Source organism: Sinocyclocheilus rhinocerous, unplaced genomic scaffold (genome assembly GCF_001515625.1).
Source record: "Sinocyclocheilus rhinocerous isolate Xijiao unplaced genomic scaffold, SAMN03320098_v1.1 scaffold1780, whole genome shotgun sequence".
Taxonomy (NCBI): Eukaryota; Metazoa; Chordata; class Actinopteri; order Cypriniformes; family Cyprinidae; genus Sinocyclocheilus; species Sinocyclocheilus rhinocerous.
In genome coordinates, this window is record NW_015664762.1 from 348,776 (window position 1) to 369,480 (window position 20,705).

Here is a 20,705-nt window from a genome sequence, read left to right on the forward strand (position 1 = left end):
TAATAAAAGCAAATTACCCCTTAAAAACCATAAGGTGGCGCTACTCTGTTAAGAACGTAAGCTCCACCCCTCACTTCCGGTTCTAAAACAGCTGGTGAAGCCAACACGGAAGTGACTTCAACTGTAATTCGTCAACTGGCCGCTAGAGGCTGGCTGCAAAAGGGAGTCAATCCCATAGCAAATCTTCCCACATCGTGACGTAGACATGTGGGGGCGTGTTAGAACGAGTCGTTTTAGGTAGGAGTGGCTGACTCTTAACTTTTATTAAGAATATCTCTTTGGTTTTGAGACTATAGTCTTTGCAACTTTACAGATAAGAGAAAGGAAAACTTGAAATCGCATCATATGACCCCTTTAAATCTATAAAGGATAAACAAAATCAAGTTCCTAAAGCGATAGTAGTGCAACAGCATCTTGAGAAAGAATATTTCCACTTTTTACAAATATTTACAGATGATTCCAAAGACCCAATATACCCAACAAAGATTCCAAGTTCGTCATAACTGGACGAACAGCTGCTGCTATGTATATCCCTCTTTCTAAGTATAGAGCTGCAAAAATAATTACTAATGATATATCGGTATATACTGCAAAGATGGTGGCTATTTTGATAGCATTACAGTGGGTAGAAGAAGTTAAACCATCTGCTGTAGTAATTTGCTCAGATTCGTTTTCAGTTCTTACTAGTTTATTAAGTGGAATATCGGATTCAAGACAATATATATTAATAGAAATTTTACAAAATCTTTATAGAATTTGCCAATTGAGACTTTTAGCAGTATTTTTATGGGTGCCGGTTCATGTTGGTGTGGAGGGTAACGAGGATGTGGACAAGATAGCCAAACAGGCCCTTAAACATAATGTTACTGATTTAGAAATACCTTTGGGTAAATCTGAAATGAAGGGCTTAATTAAAACAGCTATTAAAGGGGTCATATGATGCGATTTCAATTTTTCTTTTCTCTTTGGAGTGTTACAAGCTCTTGGTGCATAAAGAAGATCTGTAAAGTTGCAAAGACTAAAGTCTCAAATCCAAAGAGATATTCTTTATAAAAGTTAAGAGTCAACCACACCTACCTAAAACGACTCGTTCTAACACGCCCCCACATGTCTACGTCACGATGTGGGAATATTTGCATAACACCGCCCAAATGATATAAAAACATATAAACACATTTCTCTCTGCACTTGTGGGTTTAAATCATTTTAACCTTTTAAAGCTGAAAGTCCAATAAATGCAAATCATTTAAAAGGCTGGGCTCCTCTTCCTGAACGATAGCGATGAAGAGATTTTTCACAGTGACACTGCTTTTACGCACTTTGCTGCAGATCTCTCTCATGCTTTCTTCTTTAGTTGAAGTCGGATGTGTGATTTTAGAATACATTTCTTCATTAATGACCTGCTTCTGAAGCAGTTTGTCTGCAATGCCGTTCACATTCTTAACACTTTTAATAAGAGCACACCAATTTCTATCAAAAAAACTAACTTTATCAAAGTTGATAGACCCTTGTGGTTTTGTTTGTATTTCTCCATGTTGGAACAAACTAGACTCGACTTTGCTTGCAATTGTTTCGGCTAATTCTTCTTTCCAAATTGTTGCAGTCCAAACTGATTTCTGATCATCCACTCGGCTGAGAGTCATATTGATGTCATTGACCACAGGATGTTTGACCTTGAAGAAGTTTGGCTCGATGTCACCTCTTAGTTTGATTGCTTCGGGTTGGACAGAAGCTCCAGGAACCTCAAGACTGTGTTGTTTCATCATCCGCAGTGGGGTTTCAGGTCTTGGACATTTGACTGGTTGACTCGATTTTTCCTCACTTTTAATTTTTTCTTTAAAAAGTAAATCTGATGGGAAGAAATACACATGGAGAATGATGGGGTTCTTTTGTGTCATGAAGATCAGTAGATCACAGTGCACTTTCACTGATATCCTTAGTTTTATAAGCACTGTTTTTGGAGAAAAAGATGGTTGGAGTATTTTGGCATGAAAACGAGTCAACTCCACTGATTCAAAGGATATTCCCTCTTCTTCAACACTGAGGACCTTTATATAATATTTAAGAGAGGGGTCTGACTCTGCTAAACAGGCGTAATGAGGCAGATGGGCCTCCTCCAGTTTCCCTGAGATCACTGTCACATCAATCACAGGTCCAATTCTCTCACACTGAAGTTTCTCCAGCTCTGCTCTGAGGAAACGTCCATCCACTGCACGGTACTGGAGAGTGACGTCACCAGCACAGACCCATCGCATTCTGGTCCTGCTGCACTCGAATCGACCCGCCGGAGTGCTGATCCTGAACTCTGACCCTCCTTCATCTGATTCTGTACAGACTGACGGCTCCACCTGAACCCACTGATCAGAATCACCAATGTGAACACAAGACTGACACACTGGGAGCGGGTGAAGATTCAGTCCAGACGGTTCAGAGATGTTCAGCCTAGAGAACAGAGATAGCAGTGATAAATAAAATGACTTAATGTATAAAAGATAAACATGTGAGACTATAAAATGATCTCACTCTTCCAGCTCTTTCAAAATGTTTGGTTTGAATTGAATCTTCACTTTCTCGTTACAGCTGTGACTCCAGTCCTGTTCTTTGCACTGGTCAGTGGGTTTACTGCACTTCCTCCTTGAGAAAGATGGAAGAAACCAGAATAAAAATGCAAAATATATCACCAATATGTAGTTTAATCTTTTGCAATAAACAAGAAACCATGATATTGTTAGATTTGTACCAATATGGTGACTATTTAAAAATTGTCAGTTGGTGACCCAACAATTGGGACTCTAGAAGCTCTGCTTATATATATACAGTATATATATTTATATCACATACCCTTCAATGATCACAGTGCAGTTTGGATCCTTCAGTGATTCATACAGTAACTCGAGTCCCTTCTCCAGCAGCAAACCAGTGACACTGACACTACAATATTGATGTTACACAAACAACAGTAAGCAAAGATTTGTCATAATAACATGCTATTAAAACGTGTTTTGCACTGCTTTCATTGCAAAACACTGAATTCTTTAATTATAATTAGAGGAGTCAGGGTCATACTATTGAATTATTAAACAGAAGCTCCTTGATGCTGACTGGTCAATAGTTGTTTTATTTACAGTGAAAAATTAACAAAAAAGTTGATGGTCCCCATTGACTTCCATAGTATGGAATAAATACTTTGAATACTTTGAATACTTTCAATTGGGAACATCAACTGATCGTTTACCACATTTTTCAGAATATCGGCTTTTGTGTTCAGCAGAAGAAAGAAATTCATACAGGTCTGGAGCAACTTGAGGGTGAGTAAATGATGACAATTTTCATTTTCGTCTCTTGAAACGTCAAATAACATTGTGGGGCCATTGTACCTTATATCAGAGGACATAAATCGGTTTCATGGATAAAAGCAAATAATCTTACCTAAACTGCTGTAGGCTGGTGCAGGTCTGGACGAGGGAAATTATCTGAGAAGCCCAGCTCTCATTCAGACTGACCACCTTCAGATGCAGTGTCTTCAAACCCACAGAGTGAAATGAAGACAGCAGCAAACTGACATGCTCATCAAGAGCTGAAGAGCTGCAGAAATTGATAATTACATGTATGAATAACATTAAAGCTACTGATTAGATAAATAGCAAATTATGGCAAAATTGAATATTGTTCTTACTCTTCTGCTACTTTTCCTGTCTTGCTGAGTCTCTGTAAGAAGAGTGTCCAGTCAGTGCTGGATATCTCTGATTGTGGACATGTAAGACTGATGTTTAAGACTGCTGGAAATGACGGATTCTTCTCAGAGGAGTTCAAAGACAAACTGAAACAGACCGAGAAACAGAAACATCGTACACTCACTATGAATGATAGCCACAGTGTTCTTGATCCTGACATAAAAATCGCATAACTGTATGTGCAAACGTTTCTTACAAAACATCTCCATGAGTGACTGACAGGTCAAGTGACAATCTGGGACTCTCTGCACTGTATTCATCCTCCTGAACTCTACCAAGTCAAAAGAACAGATTACTTATCAAACAATTCTTTTGAATACATTAATTTATTAGTTATTCAAATATTTTTATGGCTGTATTTGAAGTAGGATGTTTTAATTACTTCAGTTCTTTTAAGATTTTTAATTCACAAAGAATCTGGATAAAGCCTCCGACTTCTGACAGGTGCTCCACTGATAACCTTGAGTTAAAAACAAAAAGTAATTTAGAAATTAAATGTTTTATTAAAGGAGACATATTATGCCCCATTTTACAATATGTAATATAAGTCTCTGGTGTCCCCAGAATGTGTCTGTGAAGTTTCAGCTCAAAATACTCCACATCATTTATTATAACATTTTGAAAATTTGTTTTTTTGCATCTTTAAATGCAAATGAGCTGCTGCTCCCCGCCCCATTTTCCAGAATAGAGCTGCGCCATTATAGCTTGGACTTGCTAAAAACATCTGTTTTGGTTCTGATTATCATGTTTATCGCACTGAAATCATGCGTTTTAAACCATATGAGTTTAAACTTCTGATATACTGTTTTCTGAGCGGTGACGCCGCTGTGGGTGTAAACTTACAGATTAAAGGGCCGGTAATATTATAATGAGATCCCTTTGCCATGTCACCAAGGGACTGAAATCAGACGCGCTTATCAAAGGCTTAACAAAACAAAGTTACTGGGTTAATCTTTTTCATGTTTCCTTGGTTGGTAGATGCACCGGGGACCTGATTATAGCACTTAAAACCTAGGATTTTCATGATATGTCACCTTTAAAGTAAACCAAGATATATATCTTGATTTTATATGGTTTTAAAAATTTTTTCATTTTTTCTGATTTTATGACACGAAAAATGTAAAGTAAAAACTAAATAACATTTTCTTGCACCTTGAATACGTGTGTACACACTTGATTATATAACTTTAACTTTAAAAACATTTTACTTTTTTTTCAATGATTATTTTTTCTTTTTGCAAATATTGCAATTTTCTAATTCATAAATATTCCATTTTCAAACATCTACAATCTAAACAAAACTTGCTATGTCATCAGAGGTAAAATATCTGTCTCATTTTAAGAGACCCACAGTGATATCATTTACGGTTTAATGGTTTTTGTTCTGAATTTTAAAATATGTATTTCTTCATGTTCTTTATATCACCTGAAGTTTTTAACTTTTAGTGAAGGTTTTTAATTATTAGTATTAATATTACTAATATTATTATTGTGCCACGTTATTGACCCCATATATCACAAAAACACTTGCAAGGACAAGAACACAAAAAAAGGTGTCAATCAAGAATTAATTTTCCATCTACAAGTGTTTCTCCATGCAAACACACTGACCTCAGAGTCTCACACATACAGAGTGCTGGCTGAAGAATCTTGAGTTTCTCAGCTGTTAAATCACAGTACATGAGGTTCAGGTATCTGATGTGTGGACAGCACTGAAGACAGTACAGCAGCACCCAACAGTCTGTGCTCCTCAGGGAAACTTTGGACAGATTCATGGATACCCAATCTCCTAAAGCTCTCCTCACAAACTCCTCATCCTGGAGCTCATACAGACAGCGAAGAGCAAACAGTTCACATCCATGCTGTCTTCTCACTGTAAGAACACTTTCCAGCAAGTCTGTCTTCAGTTTTATGGTGTGAGGAACAGTCCACTTGATCATTTCAAAGAGTGAGCTGCTCGCTTTCTCATTTAAGAGACCACAGAGAAACATCATGACTGAAGGGACAGGATTTGATCTTCTTTCTGGACATGGCCTACTGATTATACCCTTCGATTTCAGCGATCTCAACAGCTCTCTGACTTTCCCCCAGGACTGGTTTTCATCCAGTAAAACATAAAAAAGTCCTGTGAAGAACTCCTGAAAGCTAAAATGCATAAACTTGAATACTGGCACCTGTCTGTTTTTTCTTTTCAAACTATCTTTATACAAGAACATACTAATAGCTGGATCTAAGCCAGTCTTGGCTACACACTTTTCATCAAGAAAGGCCTGCTGCTTCTTCATCCCTTCCTCTGCCAGCAGACCCAGACTCTTCAGCGTGGAAAGGACAGACTGACTGTGACCATGATGCTCTAGTAGAGTGGACACAAAGAGCACATATATGGAGGTGGTTGTCTTTAGTTCTCTCATCACACGATCGTCATCGGTTAAGTGTTTCTTCAGACAAAAACAGACCATCCAACACAGCAAAGGCACAGAGCAGGCAGTCAGAAGGCTTTCATTCGCTTTTAGACTCTCATATGTTTTGCTGAAGAGTTGCTCATCCTGAAAGAACTTCTGGAAGTACTCCTGCACCCCTCTCTCAGAGAAGCCCATAATCTCAGTGAAACGCAGAGGTCCCTTGAGGAGATTAATTTCTGTATCTGCAGCTGATCTGGTGATAACCAGCAGGAAAGACTCAGGCAGAATCAGTCCATTCAGCAGACTCCTAACACAGTGCATTGGTAGGGCTTTCTGCGCACAGAGCAGGCAGTCAGAAGGCTTTCATTCGCTTTTAGACTCTCATATGTTTTCCTGAAGAGTTGCTCATCCTGAAAGAACTTCTGGAAGTACTCCTGCACCCCTCTCTCAGAGAAGCCCATAATCTCAGTGAAACGCAGAGGTCCCTTGAGGAGATTAATTTCTGTATCTGCAGCTGATCTGGTGATAACCAGCAGGAAAGACTCAGGCAGAATCAGTCCATTCAGCAGACTCCTAAGAGTGTCCATTGGTAGGGCTTTCTGCAATGGATTAGTAGGTAATAATATTTGAATGTGTGGATCAAATGACAACTCATCTATTCCATCAATGAGGATGAGGACTTTCTCTGGTTTTAACTCTAGTATCTGTGAGATCTGATCTGATGTTAAACTGCAACTCCAGCTCAAGAGCCCAAACAAGTTCATCATCCAAACAGCACACTTCAGCTCTTCACACTTCAACAGAAAAACTACATCAAAGTTTTCAGAGTAAAGTTCTCCAGAAGCCCAGTCCAACATGATCTTCTGTAGCATGAAGGATTTCCCTCTTCCAGAATCTCCACTGAGAATCACAGTTTTCGGTGTGTTTCCATCACTGTCGGGACTGAACAGCTGGTCTATTCTGATGCTGTGATTCTTGTCATTTGATAACAGTTGAGATGAAGCATCCACAGACCTCACATGATCACGATAGTATTTCTCAGTTTGCTCTTTGCTCCTCTGAATGATCACTGGTTCAGTATAACGGGTGGCCAGATCAACACGCTCATCAGATGGAAGATTATACTCTGCCACAAACTTAAACTTGTCAGTCACTGATGCTTTATACTGGTGAATCTTTTGAAGCCACTCTAAAGAAAAACACAAGTTATAGACTTTATATAAATGTATAAAGACAAATAAATGTGGTTCTTTTAAACTTTACATTCATCAAATAATCCTTAAAAAAGCTCTTCCACATTTTCCACAAGTCATTTAAAAAGCACAACTATTTTCAACTAAAAAAAAGTTTCCTAAGTGCCAAATTTAGATTTATAAAGGTTTATGTAACACTATAGACTGGAGTAATGACCACTAATAATGGAGCTTTGCCATTACAGATAAAAAATTAAAATATATTCAAATAAAAAAAAAAAGTGTTATTTTAAATTGTGATAATGTTTCGTAATATTGGTGTTTTTCAGGATTGATGTATGAAAGAAAGAAAGTAGTTTATATCTTCCATGGATTACAAATATTACAAATTCTTATTAATATTATAAATGTATATAAAATAAATATATGTATGTCTAGAAAAACTGACAAGTTTAAAAATAAATCAATAAGCCACAATGAGCTCTGGTAATACTCAAACCAGTCCGTGACAGTTTGTGTAAAAAGATCTGACTCTAACTTCCTGCTCACCTTCAATTCTATTACTAAGACACACATAGGAAATACTGCACTTCAGGCTTGCACAAGCCTATGAAGGGAGTATTATATCAATACTAATGACAACTGGGTAAACTCACTGTTATGTCTGGCTCGCGAGGGCGTCTGTCGGGTTTTCGGGCCTCTGGTACGGTTTATGGCACTACGTCTTAGATTCCCAACCTTCACCTTCATTACACGAGCCCTGCCCACTGGTACCAGGGGAGGAGGATCAAGAGGTCTACTTTTTCTGCTAACAACGCCTGTTAAAATCAACCACAGGACAGGTCATAGATTACACCCGCACTTGCAGCAACAATAGTAGCCTTTAGTGACACATGATCATTCTAGTAAATTTGAGGAATTTTTGTCTTCAAACATTAAAGACAAAAATATATATACGTATATGGATAACCACTTCTATTACAGGTTTATATTACAGTACAGGCTAAGCCACTTTGCTTAAAAAAAAGGCATCCAACCTCATAGTCTGAATGTTTTCATGGCAAGTGAAAATAATTCATGTAGTACCAACACACGTAAACTTAAAATTAAGATGACGGTAATCAATGAAATTTAGTTGTGACTAAATGTAAAAGAATTAACGTTAACTAATTCTAACATATTAAATTCAACAAACCGCAAAATATTTTTGATGGCACAGATTATATATACACATAAATCATATATACCTTTGCGTGGCTTCCGCTTCTCTCCTTCTGGGTTGTGCTTGCTCATTTTTGTGGACAACCTGCCAAACCCACAAATTCAGTTAATAAAGACTCATATATATAATGAAGCCTGAAAACAGAAAGTGCACTGTATTATTTTTGGACATGCTTATTCATATGCCAAAATTCTGTTAAAATATTCCTGAACCATACATGTACCTAGGCCATGTCAAACTGGACAATACAATAAAATGGCTATATGACATGAGAATATAGAAACAAAACTTGTACAGATTCTTTTTTACATTCACCTTATTCAGTGATCTTATCAGACAAAGTATATTGCAGCAGTCTGTTTATGAGATGTGAGGATTTCAAGGTTACCATTTGAGTGTTGTCTTAATTTAACTTACTTAATTTAAAACAATAATATATTTTCCAATTAATATCAGTTCAGTTAAGTTTACACATCATTTTAACTTACATTCTAGCATTAAACAGTAGCTGTTGACATCTTTTTATGAAGTACATGGTAAATCTGTGAAACCTGGCTGTCCATATAGGCACTTGCTATTCTAAAGCAATATTTTCTTCACCAGAGAAAAAGGTGAATAATCAGAACACACCAGTTCTTCAAAGATTAAATCATATCACTATCACAGATCTTTCTCATAAAATCCTGAAAGGTTAAATTAGTATGTGCGATTTCAGAATATAGTTCATCATGAATTATTCTCTGCTCATGCAGTCTGCAATGTGCTTCACATTTTTTACCCTTTGTATAAAAGCTAGCCAGTGTTTATCAAAAATATCAGCATTAACCTACCTGAGCATTAAATCTCTCATTTCTTTTTTTTTCTCATCAAGTTTGCCTTTCCAAATGATTGTTTTCCACACAAACATTTCATCCTGCTGTCTGATGACAGTCATCTGTACATCCTCATCTACGTTTGGCTTGATCTTGAAGAAGTTTGGGTGAATATTACTTAAAAATATAATCCCCTCTTCGGGAAGTACACTGGCACCGGATACTTCAAGAATGTGTGGTGTGTCCATCTGAATTTTCATGCTAGACCTGTGGTGGTCAATCTCAAGGACGATAGGATTATTTGCTGTTTCTTCCTGCTTAATTTTTTCTTTTGAAAAAGTATCAAACAGTGGAAAAAAGTAGACATGGAGAATAAGAGGATCTTCGTTTGTCATGAAGATGATAAGATCTAAATGCTGTTCAACAGGGATGTCTTTTTCTTTAATCACTGTGGTAGGCCAAAAGGATGGTTGGATTATTTTGGCATGAAAACGAGTCAGCTGCACTGATTCCAAGATTGCTACCTCATCTTTAACGCCGAGTCCTATTACAGCATCTTCAACAGAGAGGTCGGACTCTGCTAAACAGGCGTAATGAGGCAGATGGGCCTCCTCCAGTTTCCCTGAGATCATTGTCACATCAATCACAGGTCCAATTCTCTCACGCTGAAGTCTCTCCAGCTCTGCTCTGAGGAAACGTCCATCCACTGCACGGTACTGGAGAGTGACGTCACCAGCACAGACCCATCGCATTCTGGTCCTGCTGCACTCGAATCGACCCGCCGGCGTGCTGATCCTGAACTCTGACCCTCCTTCATCTGTACAGACTGACGGCTCCACCTGAACCCACTGATCAGAATCACCAATGTGAACACAAGACTGACACACTGGGAGCGGGTGAAGATTCAGTCCAGACGGTTCAGAGATGTTCAGCCTAGAGAACAGAGATAGCAGTGATAAATAAAATGTGATGATTAATGTATAAAAAAAGAAACATATAAGACTATAAAATTATCTCACTCTTCCAGCTCTTCCAAAACTTTTGGTTTGAAGTGAATCTTCACTTTCTCATTGCAACTGTGTCTCCAGTCCTGTACTTTGCACTGGTCAGTTGGTTTACTGCACTTCTTCCTTGATAAACATGTAAGAAACCAAAATAAATAACATACACCAAATATGCTAAATATACCACCACTCCACTTGAAGCTTTTGTAGGTTTTGTCCATATTGTCACCCAGCAAAAATGTTACAGTATGCTCCATAATTTATATGCACATTGCAGAAGAAACTCATTTGTTTTGTGGTTTTAATTTAGTTAAAATAAAAAAGCATCCTCAAACTGTTTGTCTTTATATAAGTAGGCCTATGTCAAACGGACAGTTGATAAGTGCACATATACCCTTCAATGATCACAGTGCAGTGTGGATCTGTCAGTGATTTCTTCAGTAACACGAGTCCCTCCTCCAAAAGCAATCCAGTGACACTGACACTACAATATTGAAGTTACACAAACTGTATTAAAGTTTTTGAAATACATGCAGTACATGCTATCATTTAGTTAGTGACATTTCAATTAGCTTGCAGCATAGAGAGTGTGAGTTTAAAGTATTATTTATGATGAACAAATCTTTATTGTGGAATAATCAATATTCTGTTCTGTCAGTCATCATTTACTAATGCAAATCCTCTCACCTGAGCTGCTGTAGACTGCTGCAGGTCTGGACGAGGGAAATGATCCCAGAAGCCCAGCTCTTATTCAGACTGACCAAATCCAGATGCAGTGTCTTCAAACCCACAGAGTGAAATGAAGACAGCAGCAAACTGACAAGCTCGTCCATAGCTGAAGAGCTGCAGAAATGTATTTGACCACAATGTGTTTGAATAACAGTAAAGCTACTGATAAGATAAATGGGGTAATGGCAAAATTGACATTTTTCTTACTCTTCTGCTACTTTTCCTGTCTTGCTGAGTCTCTGTAAGAAGAGTGTCCAGTCAGTGCTGGATATCTCTGATTGTGGACATGTAAGACTGATGTTTAAGACTGCTAGAAATGAGGAGCTGAAAGTCAACCTGAAACAGACAAACAGAGAAACATTTGATAACCACACTACACACTCACTATGAATGAAATGTTGTGTTCTGACACGTGATTATTCTTTACAAGACTATATAATTATTCTATCAAATATTCTTGATAAGAAGGATTACGATGTATGTCCAAAGGTTTCTTACAAAACATCTCCACGAGTCACTGACAGGTTAAGTGACCATCTGGGACTCTCTGCACTGTTCCCATCCTCATGAAGTCTACCAAGTCAAAAGAACAGATAACTTATTATGTTCAATTATTATCAAATATTTCATATTACTGTATTGGAAGTATGATGTTGACAACCTAAACATGATATATGAATAGCAAATATGAGTGTGACAGATACTTTTAAAAATCTAGTTAAAAATGCATTTGCACAAATTGTCACCTTTCCATATTATATCCAAGTTGACTTCACATTGTTTTGAAATAAAACTGAAACGTTTTTTTAATCATTAATGTAATTTAAAAAATAATATCTTTAAACAAAAAATTGTATTTGCAAATATCACAAATGTATAATTCATAAATGGAAAGTTTTTAAATAATTACAATGCAAGCAAACCATGTCATTTTATCAGGGGTAAAATATCTGTCTAATATTGTAGATGTCACATTCTGTGTGTGTTCTGTTACTGTTGTGTCTACACGCTGTTTCGTTGCCTTCTTGTCTGTGGATTACCTACCTGAATTTGTTTTGTTTGATAAACCTTTTGTAATTTGAAAAATTTTTGGGACTTTTTCCATCATCATTTGGACAAAACGTTACAATAGGAGATGTATTGACATTGAAATATAGGCGTAAGGGTGTGTAGTGGTTCTCTATATGAGATATTATTATAATTATTGTGTATAAGTGTCATGTCACTGACCCATATACCACAGAAACACTTGCAAGTACTTTAAGCAAAAATAAATGTAATAAATAATATATAATAAACTAATAATTAATTTTTAAATTGTATTTTAAAAAGTGTGTCAATCAAGAATTAACACCGAATCTAAGTGTTTCTCCATGCAAACACACTGACCTCAGAGTCTCACACATACAGAATGCTGGTTGAAGAATCTTGAGTTTCTCAGCTGTTAAATCACAGTACATGAGGTTCAGGTATCTGATGTGTGGACAGCACTGAAGACAGTACAGCAGCACCCAACAGTCTGTGCTCCTCAGGGAAACTTTGGACAGATTCATGGATACCCAATCTCCTAAAGCTCTCCTCACAAACTCCTCATCCTGGAGCTCATACAGACAGCGAAGAGCAAACAGTTCACATCCATGCTGTCTTCTCACTGTAAGAACACTTTCCAGCAAGTCTGTCTTCAGTTTTATGGTGTGAGGAACAGTCCACTTGATCATTTCAAAGAGTGAGCTGCTCGCTTTCTCATTTAAGAGACCACAGAGAAACATCATGACTGAAGGGACAGGATTTGATCTCCTTTCTGGACATGGCCCACTGATTATACCCTTCGATTTCAGCGATCTCAACAGCTCTCTGACTTTCCCCCAGGACTCTTTTTCATCCAGTAAAACATAAAAAAGTCCTGTGAAGAACTCCTGAAAGCTTAGATGCACAAACTTGAATACTGGCACCTGTCTGTTATTTCTTTTCAAACTATCTTTACACAAGAACACGCTAGTAGCTGGATCTAAGCCAGCTGCAGTCACACTCTTCTCTACAAAAAGACCTTCTCGCTTCTTCATCCCTTCCTCTGCCCGCTGACCCAGACTCCTCAGCATGGTGAGGACAGACTGACTGTGACCATGATGCTCTAGTAGAGTGGACACAAAGAGCACATATATGGAGGTGGTTGTCTTTAGTTCTCTCATCACACGATCGTCATCGGTTAAGTGTTTCTTCAGACAAAAACAGACCATCCAACACAGCAAAGGCACAGAGCAGGCAGTCAGAAGGCTTTCATTCGCTTTTAGACTCTCATATGTTTTGCTGAAGAGTTGCTCATCCTGAAAGAACTTCTGGAAGTACTCCTGCACCCCTCTCTCAGAGAAGCCCATAATCTCAGTGAAACGCAGAGGTCCCTTGAAGAGATTCATCAGTGCATCAGCAGCTATAGATCTTGTGGTGACAAGCAAGAATGACTCAGGCAGGAAGATTCCCTTTAACAGACTCCTAAGAATGTCCATAGGTTGGGCTCTATCGGATGAATTAGTGAGTAGAAACATCGAATGACTGGGGGGATGATTTACATACTCATCAATTCCATCAATGAGGATGAGTACTTTCTCTGGTGTTAAATGTAGTATCTGTGAGATTTGATCTGATATTAATCTGATATTGATCTGATATATGGATCTGCAACTCCAGTTCAAGAGCCCAAACAAGTTCATCTCCTCAGAAATACACTTCAGCTCTTCACACTTCAACAGAAAAACTACATCAAAGTTTTCAGAGTAAAGTTCTCCAGAAGCCCAGTCCAACATGATCTTCTGTAGCATGAAGGATTTCCCACTTCCAGAATCTCCACTGAGAATCACAGTTTTCGGTGTGTTTCCATCACTGTCGGGACTGAACAGCTGGTCTATTCTGATGCTGTGATTCTTGTCATTTGACAACAGATGAGATGAAGCATCCACAGGCCTCACATGATCACAATAGTATTTCTCAGTTTGCCCTTTGCTCCTCTGAATGATCACTGGTTCAGTATAACGGGTGGCCAGATCAACACGTTCATCATATGGAAGATTATACTCTGTCGCAACCTTACATTTATCAATGACTGATGCTTTATAATGAAGAATAGTGTCACTCCATTCTACAAAAAAAATAAAATAAAAAACACAGCAGTTATTACTTTAGTGGTTAATAAAATCTCCCAATCACACTGTCCCCCTCACCCCCACAGCTTACAAGAACAAACTTAAATATATTAAAATATAACACTGTAATTTTGTGTGTACAGTCTCAACCAGGCCTCTGTTGTCTCTGCTTAAATACAATCCCTAAAGGAATTTCCCAAAATAGTAGTTTAACCTGGCTATTTATTCTGAAATGTTGAATTTTGCTCAAATAATGCTAAATTTAAAATGTATTATACCATGCAGCCTATTTTAAAATTTTTCTCATTTACTTAGTCTTTTAACTGGTTTACTTAAGTATGTAAAGATATGGACCCTTTTCACAGACTGTAATGATGCTTTTCCACAATATTCTTTTATTTTCATTTTTAAAAAATGAATGTACATTTATAATACTATACTTTGTGAAAAATCTAGTAACACTGCTGCAAGGATATTTCTAATACAATGGCATAGGGAATGACATCTTTCTCTTTTCTGACTGCCGTAATTACTCTCTCTATATTTTCCCCCCTCTTTTGGAGAGAAGAGAACACTGGAAATGTGAAAAGGGTTTATTGTGAGAGATCGTTACACTTCTACGGAAGTTCACCACCTGGTGACTGTCACTAACTCTGATTCCCTTCACCTGTTATATATTAGGTTGTTTATGTGTATATTTACATTTAGACTGTGAAGTCTCAGAGCTCTTTTTGAAGTCTTGTTGTTTTTTTGGAGGACAATTCTAAGTGTCTGACCCCCAATTTCGACCCCCTGCCAGATAATTACCCCCCTCGCTGCTACCTGATTGGTCCACTGATAAATGGTCCCATTGATACTTTTGTATCACGTCCTTATTTATATTTATTTATTTATATTTTTAGATTTATTTTGGCGTTTTTGCCTTTATTTTGATGGGACAGTAGCTACATATGAAGTGAGGTGGGAGAGAGAGAAGGGGCCGGGATCAGGAAAGGTCCGCGAGCCGGGACTCGAACTCGGGACGCTGAAGCACAACGGCGTTATATGTCGGTGCGCTGCCCACGTATCGAAAGCCAAATGGGTCAGAATTTGCGTGCTTTTCACCGCCGTATTAATATTAAAATGCCGTTTTAAATAACGCCGCCAGTCTGAACTGAACAGCTGGTCTATTCTGATGCTATGATTCTCGTCATTTGATAACAGATGTGATGATGTTTGTTTTCCAAAAGTGCGCACAGACCACACGATAGTATTTCTCAGTCTGCTCTTTGTACCTCTGAATGATCACTGGTTCAGTATAATGGGTTGCAAGATCCACACGCACATCAGATGGAAGATTATACTCTGTCACAAACTTACTTCTGTCAATAACTGAAGTTCTGTACAGAAGATTAATGGTGTCAGGGAACAGGAGAGAGATGAAGCAGCAAGGACTCAATGCAGGATGATGGGCCTTTATTAATGGTAAAAACAAAACAAAACTAACAAAAACTACCCCAAGGGGGAAAAACAGGCATGCAGGCCAGGAACAAGGCGCAACAAAGCAAGGCAAGAGAGAACATAAGACTAATAACATTAAACAACGAAACAGCACAGGACTGCAGACACAAGGAGAATAAATAGGGAGACAAACGAGGAGGGTAGTGAGGGAGACACAGGTGGAGTAACCAAAACAATGATGAGATAACAAGAAGGGCGGGGTCAGACAATAGACAGGAGAGCACATGGCAACAACAAACAATAAGCCATGTGCTCAACAAACAGACACAGTGACCTCTGGTGGCCATCTAAGTCACACCAGCCGATAACCGTGACACATGGTGCTCCAATCCACAGGAAAAAGAACAACCGTATTTGACATTCGTAGTTTCCAAAAAAAGGGGGAAAAAAGTCTCACAATTTATTTCCAGAACATGGTGCATGATTGGATACGCTTAGCCTTGAATACTGCTCCGAAGCGGTATTCGAGATTTAGTTTAGATTTAATTTAGATTTAATTAGTTTAGAATTTAGATTTAGTTTTCCACCAAAAAGCAGCATGATTACAAATGTGATATTGATTTTATTCAGCAGTTCAATAAACAAGAATTTAATATTAAGACACTTACGTTTTAGACACAATATTGACTGTTTTTGCGCTATTTCGCCAACAAGTATAATTCCAATTTGCGTCTCTGAGCAACATGACGCTGTTTTGTTCCTGAAAGAATCACCCGTTTAAATGATTCAGTTCAGTCGCAATGGCTCACTTATTAACAGTGACTTGCTGCCACTTACTGGCAGTTTTAATTTCACATTTAAAGTATCTTTTCATTTTTTTTTTTTTTATAATTTTAAATATCAGTATTCAATGTTTTATGTTTAAAATATCAAAACAGTATTAATGCATTTGTAACTGCAGGTTAAATGCATTCCTGTCCTGCATTAAACAGTGTAAATGCATCTAAATGCCACTTCAGATGCAGCTTCCGTTTCCTCTGCATTGCAAAGGTTAATTTTGTCAATACTGATTTCATTTGCTTGGTAACAGCCCAAATGACTTATTATTCTAACTGACTGATTCAATTTAAGAATTTGACTGAAAAGATGATGCACACTTTTAGAAAAAAGGGCTTTATAAAGGTAAAAATGTCCATAAAAGGTAAGAAATAATTTTAAACTTATTGGAAAAGATTAATTTCTATCACTGCTGTGAACTGATTACTACACAGAATATGCAGAATATCAAAAACTTTAAGAGTCAGCTGTCCATGGTAGTCCTTAAGATATCAGCACAATAACACACTCAGCAAAATATCAACTAATTATCGTTATCGATAAAATCTCAGAAAATATTGAGATATTTTTTGTCAGTATCGCACACCCCTAATACATTTAATGTTTTGTTTAGAAAATCGTTTTAATAAATATGAGAAGTACCCTTTTTTCCACTTGAGCCCCTGCCTCTCAAAATGTCTGTGCACGTCCCTGCTCTCAAGTTACCAAGACCACAAGTGTGGGTATTTGGATGTCATAGCATGGCCACTGTCATCTTGCATCGATTACATTATTTGGAGGCCAAGTCTGCGCAGTAGTGATCATAAGGTGGAGCCGCGGTTCTGTATCAAAGTCCCGCCCAAACTCCCGCAGACCCAATCGCAAGCACACAATCAGGACACCAAACCCCATGTTTATAGCATCAAATAACTAACTAAAAACAAACTTATTAGAACAATCAACATTTGAACATATATCAGTGTGATAAGAACTACCTAAAATGACAGAAACCATCTTTGGGAAAAATTTATTTGTAGTGTAATTTGATATATATATATTTTTAAATTTTGCTCACATCCCATACGTTTACAGAGAGGGGGCTGGGTTTATATGACCTATGCTGCAGCCAGCCACCAGGGGGTGATCAAAATATTTTGGCTTCACTTTTCAGAATGTGTGAGGCACATTTGATTTTAATGCACAATGCAAGACTCCTTTCTGATTGTAAATAAACAAACAGTTTACCTCTTCCATGTATCTTCTTTTTCTGCCCTCTATCTAGTTTCTCTTTCAGCTGAGAGACGGATTTTTGTGTATCATCAAAGGATCGAGGATAACTGACAGTGATGCTTGGTGAGTGTGGTCCAAAAGGGAAAATGTGAGACCTGAAACTCTACATGAAAAAAAAAAAACATTAACAGAGACAATCTGCTTAGATTACATAAAAAAGAATGAATAAATAAATAAATAAATCTGAGAAATACTTTACGAAATTCAGAGACACTTTCTCTGCACAAGATCTTATTATACGCCCTTATTAATTTCAAAAGAAATTTTAAATATCATATATTAATCAGCAATTAACCACTAATTAATCCTTTCACTCAGACCTTTCTGATACCTTATGACAGCCTGTTACCAATGAGGTTTAAAGTAACTAAAAAGAGGCCCAGCACTGGATTCCTCACTGACTGAATGGAGTTGTCTGCAACTACTCTTTCAGCTCTTTTCAGAACTCACCAGGTCAGAATCAGAACTTGAAGCTCCTTTCAACTTCTGAATCTGAATTTCATCACGGAAATGTATCTGTGTGGAACAATGTACCTTTTTCAAGTTAAAACAGTCAATACTACTAGAAAATTACAAATTTACAAACAAAAATAAGTTTTTTTCAGCTGTCAAATGTGCCCAAACTTATGGTCAATGAGTAAAAAAAGATGTAATTAATATAGGCCACATAATGCAACTAAATATGGTTGCTTTTTCCTGTTCTGTACTCGGTAATTCATGTTGCTTTGTGTCAATGAAAGAATGAAACTACTGTATTTGTTTTTGTTTAATTTTTGGTGGTTGTTTTGTGTATCTTATAGGTGGAAAACATTTGTCATGTTGTTTTACAGTAGATTTAATAAATATTGTGGTAGCTGTTTTAGTTTTTGAGTAGCCGGATTGGGTGGTAAATGAGACTAATACAAAGTGAAACTCTAGATGGTGCAGATCCTTTAAGGGATAATTCACCCAAAAATGAAAATTATGTCATTAATTGCTTGCCCTTTATGTCATTCCAAACCCGTAAGACCTTTGTTCATCTTTGGAACACAAATTAAGATATTTTTGATGAAATCCGATAGCTTTCTGACCCTGCATAGACAGCAATGCAACTACCAAGTTCAAGGCCCAGAAAGGTAGTAAAATAGTCCATGTGACATCAGCAAGAAAACAAAAATAACGACTTTATTCCACAATTCTTTTCTTCCACGTCAGTCTTCGCCATGCATTCACGTAACATTCTGAAGTAGAACAAGCATGCGCTGCGGCTTGTTTGCAAGCAGAGGAATGCACACGCATGTGTCATGGTACTCTCGTGAATGCGTGTCGAAGTCAGACACGGAAGAGAAGAAATTGTTGAATAAAGTCATTCTTTTTGTTTTCTTTTTGCGCACAAAAAATTATTCTCGTAGCTTCATACAATTAAGACTGAACCACTGATGTCACATGGACTATTTTAACAATGTCCTAACTACCTTTCTGGGCCTTGAACGTGGTAGTTCCACTGCTGTCTATGCAGAGTCAGAAAACTCTCGGATTTCATCAAAAATATCTTAATTTCTGTTCCGAAGATAAACAAAGGTCTTATGGGTTTGGAACAACGTGAGGGGGAGTAATTAATGACAGAATTTTCATTTTTGGGTGAACAATCCCTTTAACTTAATCTGCTAGTAATCACATCATTATCTATATGGCACAGCTGATTGGTTTCTTTCACATCAGCAGCCAATGAGCCTGCTAAACATTTAAATTGGCCAGTGTTAGCTGTAGCATTTTTCGGTGCGCTTTCAGAAACCCCCCACCTTCCCCAGCTCCACCTGAATAGATCTGCTATAACCAAACACGTTAACATTAACATGTAGGCCTATACAATCTTTCAGAGAGTTGTCAGGACAGAACTATGGTAACATTCTATTCCAAATTCAGCCATAGGCAACACTTGGTTAACTTTCTAGAAATGTTGTATTAGACAATACTTTTAATATGAAAAAATATCAATATCAAAAATAAGGAGAAATAACATGTTTAGTTGTTAGCATACCCATATCCACTTTCAGTTCATACCTGTTTCTCAGTCCTCTCGGCTGCAGCTGATACAGTATGATGGTTTTTGTGCTTGTCCATCACACACAGATAACATATACATTGCTGGTCAGTACGACAAAAAAATTCCAACGGTTTTTTATGTTGAGGGCAGATCATCTCCTGCACTTGTCCAGCGGCATCTATCATACCGTGTCTCTCATCTCTAAAGAAACTATCATGTTCTTTAAGGTGATTTTGACAGTAAGAGTTCAGACACACCAGACAGGACTTGACGGCTTTGTTTTTGTCCGCAGTACAGACGTCACACTCCCCATCTCCAGCTGTAGACTCTTTTCTGATCATCCTAATCCCAGCAGCCTAACTGTGTCCACAGGAAATGGCCACTGGTTCCTTCAGTAGATATAGACAGATTGGACAGATGACCTGATTTCCAGCCCATGAAATGGTTTCTGTCATTTTTCTGCAAACACAAATGCACATGGCAGAACAACAACAGCCAAAACTCTAGAAATAACCAGATTCAACAGTCAACCATTCTATCTAATATCACATTCTTAAATAAAGTGAAGGTTTCAAAAAGTGTGTGTCCAGGAAGTAATATCCAACAGCTCACATAGGTTTCAGTTTCTCTCTGCTGAGATGAAGAAATAGTTTCCTGGTTCTGTATATGATGAACGTGGGCAAAAAAAAGGCGTGTCCAGAGCCTGACTGTTTGGCTAGTTCGTTTTAGCAGTTAGCCTCTTCTGAAAGATGCCATAACTACACCCTTTTGCTGCCAAAAAGCACTTTATAGAGAGTGAAAAAAAGTAAGCAACACACACATTTGACAGCAATGTAATAAAATGTACATATCAGTTCTGTAAATGAAATGCGAGCCGAGGATGTGAGGGAACAGCTGAGA

The 20,705-nt window shown here is 37.6% G+C and overlaps 1 protein-coding gene across 1 annotated transcript; it reads right to left on the reverse strand.

Annotated features, from left to right (window-relative positions):
• Nucleotides 1-1,155: 1,155 nt before the first annotated feature.
• On the reverse strand, nt 1,156-20,335 carry LOC107730446 (uncharacterized). The gene is made up of 21 exons (XM_016541293.1): nt 19,823-20,335; nt 18,230-18,295; nt 17,735-17,882; nt 12,486-14,229; nt 11,595-11,669; nt 11,304-11,432; nt 11,055-11,210; nt 10,762-10,851; nt 10,383-10,493; nt 9,382-10,296; nt 8,577-8,635; nt 7,986-8,147; nt 6,612-7,325; nt 5,346-6,372; nt 4,117-4,194; nt 3,931-4,005; nt 3,677-3,820; nt 3,430-3,585; nt 2,842-2,931; nt 2,524-2,634; nt 1,156-2,442 (listed from the first exon to the last, which is right to left on the reverse strand). Exons 1-21 carry the CDS (start codon nt 20,144-20,146, stop codon nt 1,215-1,217), a joined length of 7,602 nt encoding a protein of 2,533 aa, XP_016396779.1. The 5' UTR covers nt 20,147-20,335; the 3' UTR covers nt 1,156-1,214.
• Between the last annotated feature and the right edge of the window lie 370 nt (nt 20,336-20,705).

Bases quoted from the DNA above. Each gene is read 5' to 3' on its own strand.
- LOC107730446 (XM_016541293.1), bottom strand. From the start codon at position 20,146: ATGATCAGAAAAGAGTCTACAGCTGGAGATGGGGAGTGTGACGTCTGT. The intron at 10,494-10,761 runs GTATATGTGCAC...ATGTTTATCAAG, and splicing joins TGCACTGTGATCATTGAAGG to GAAGAAGTGCAGTAAACCAA. The intron at 10,297-10,382 runs GTGAGATAATTT...TCTGTTCTCTAG, and splicing joins GTTTTGGAAGAGCTGGAAGA to GCTGAACATCTCTGAACCGT.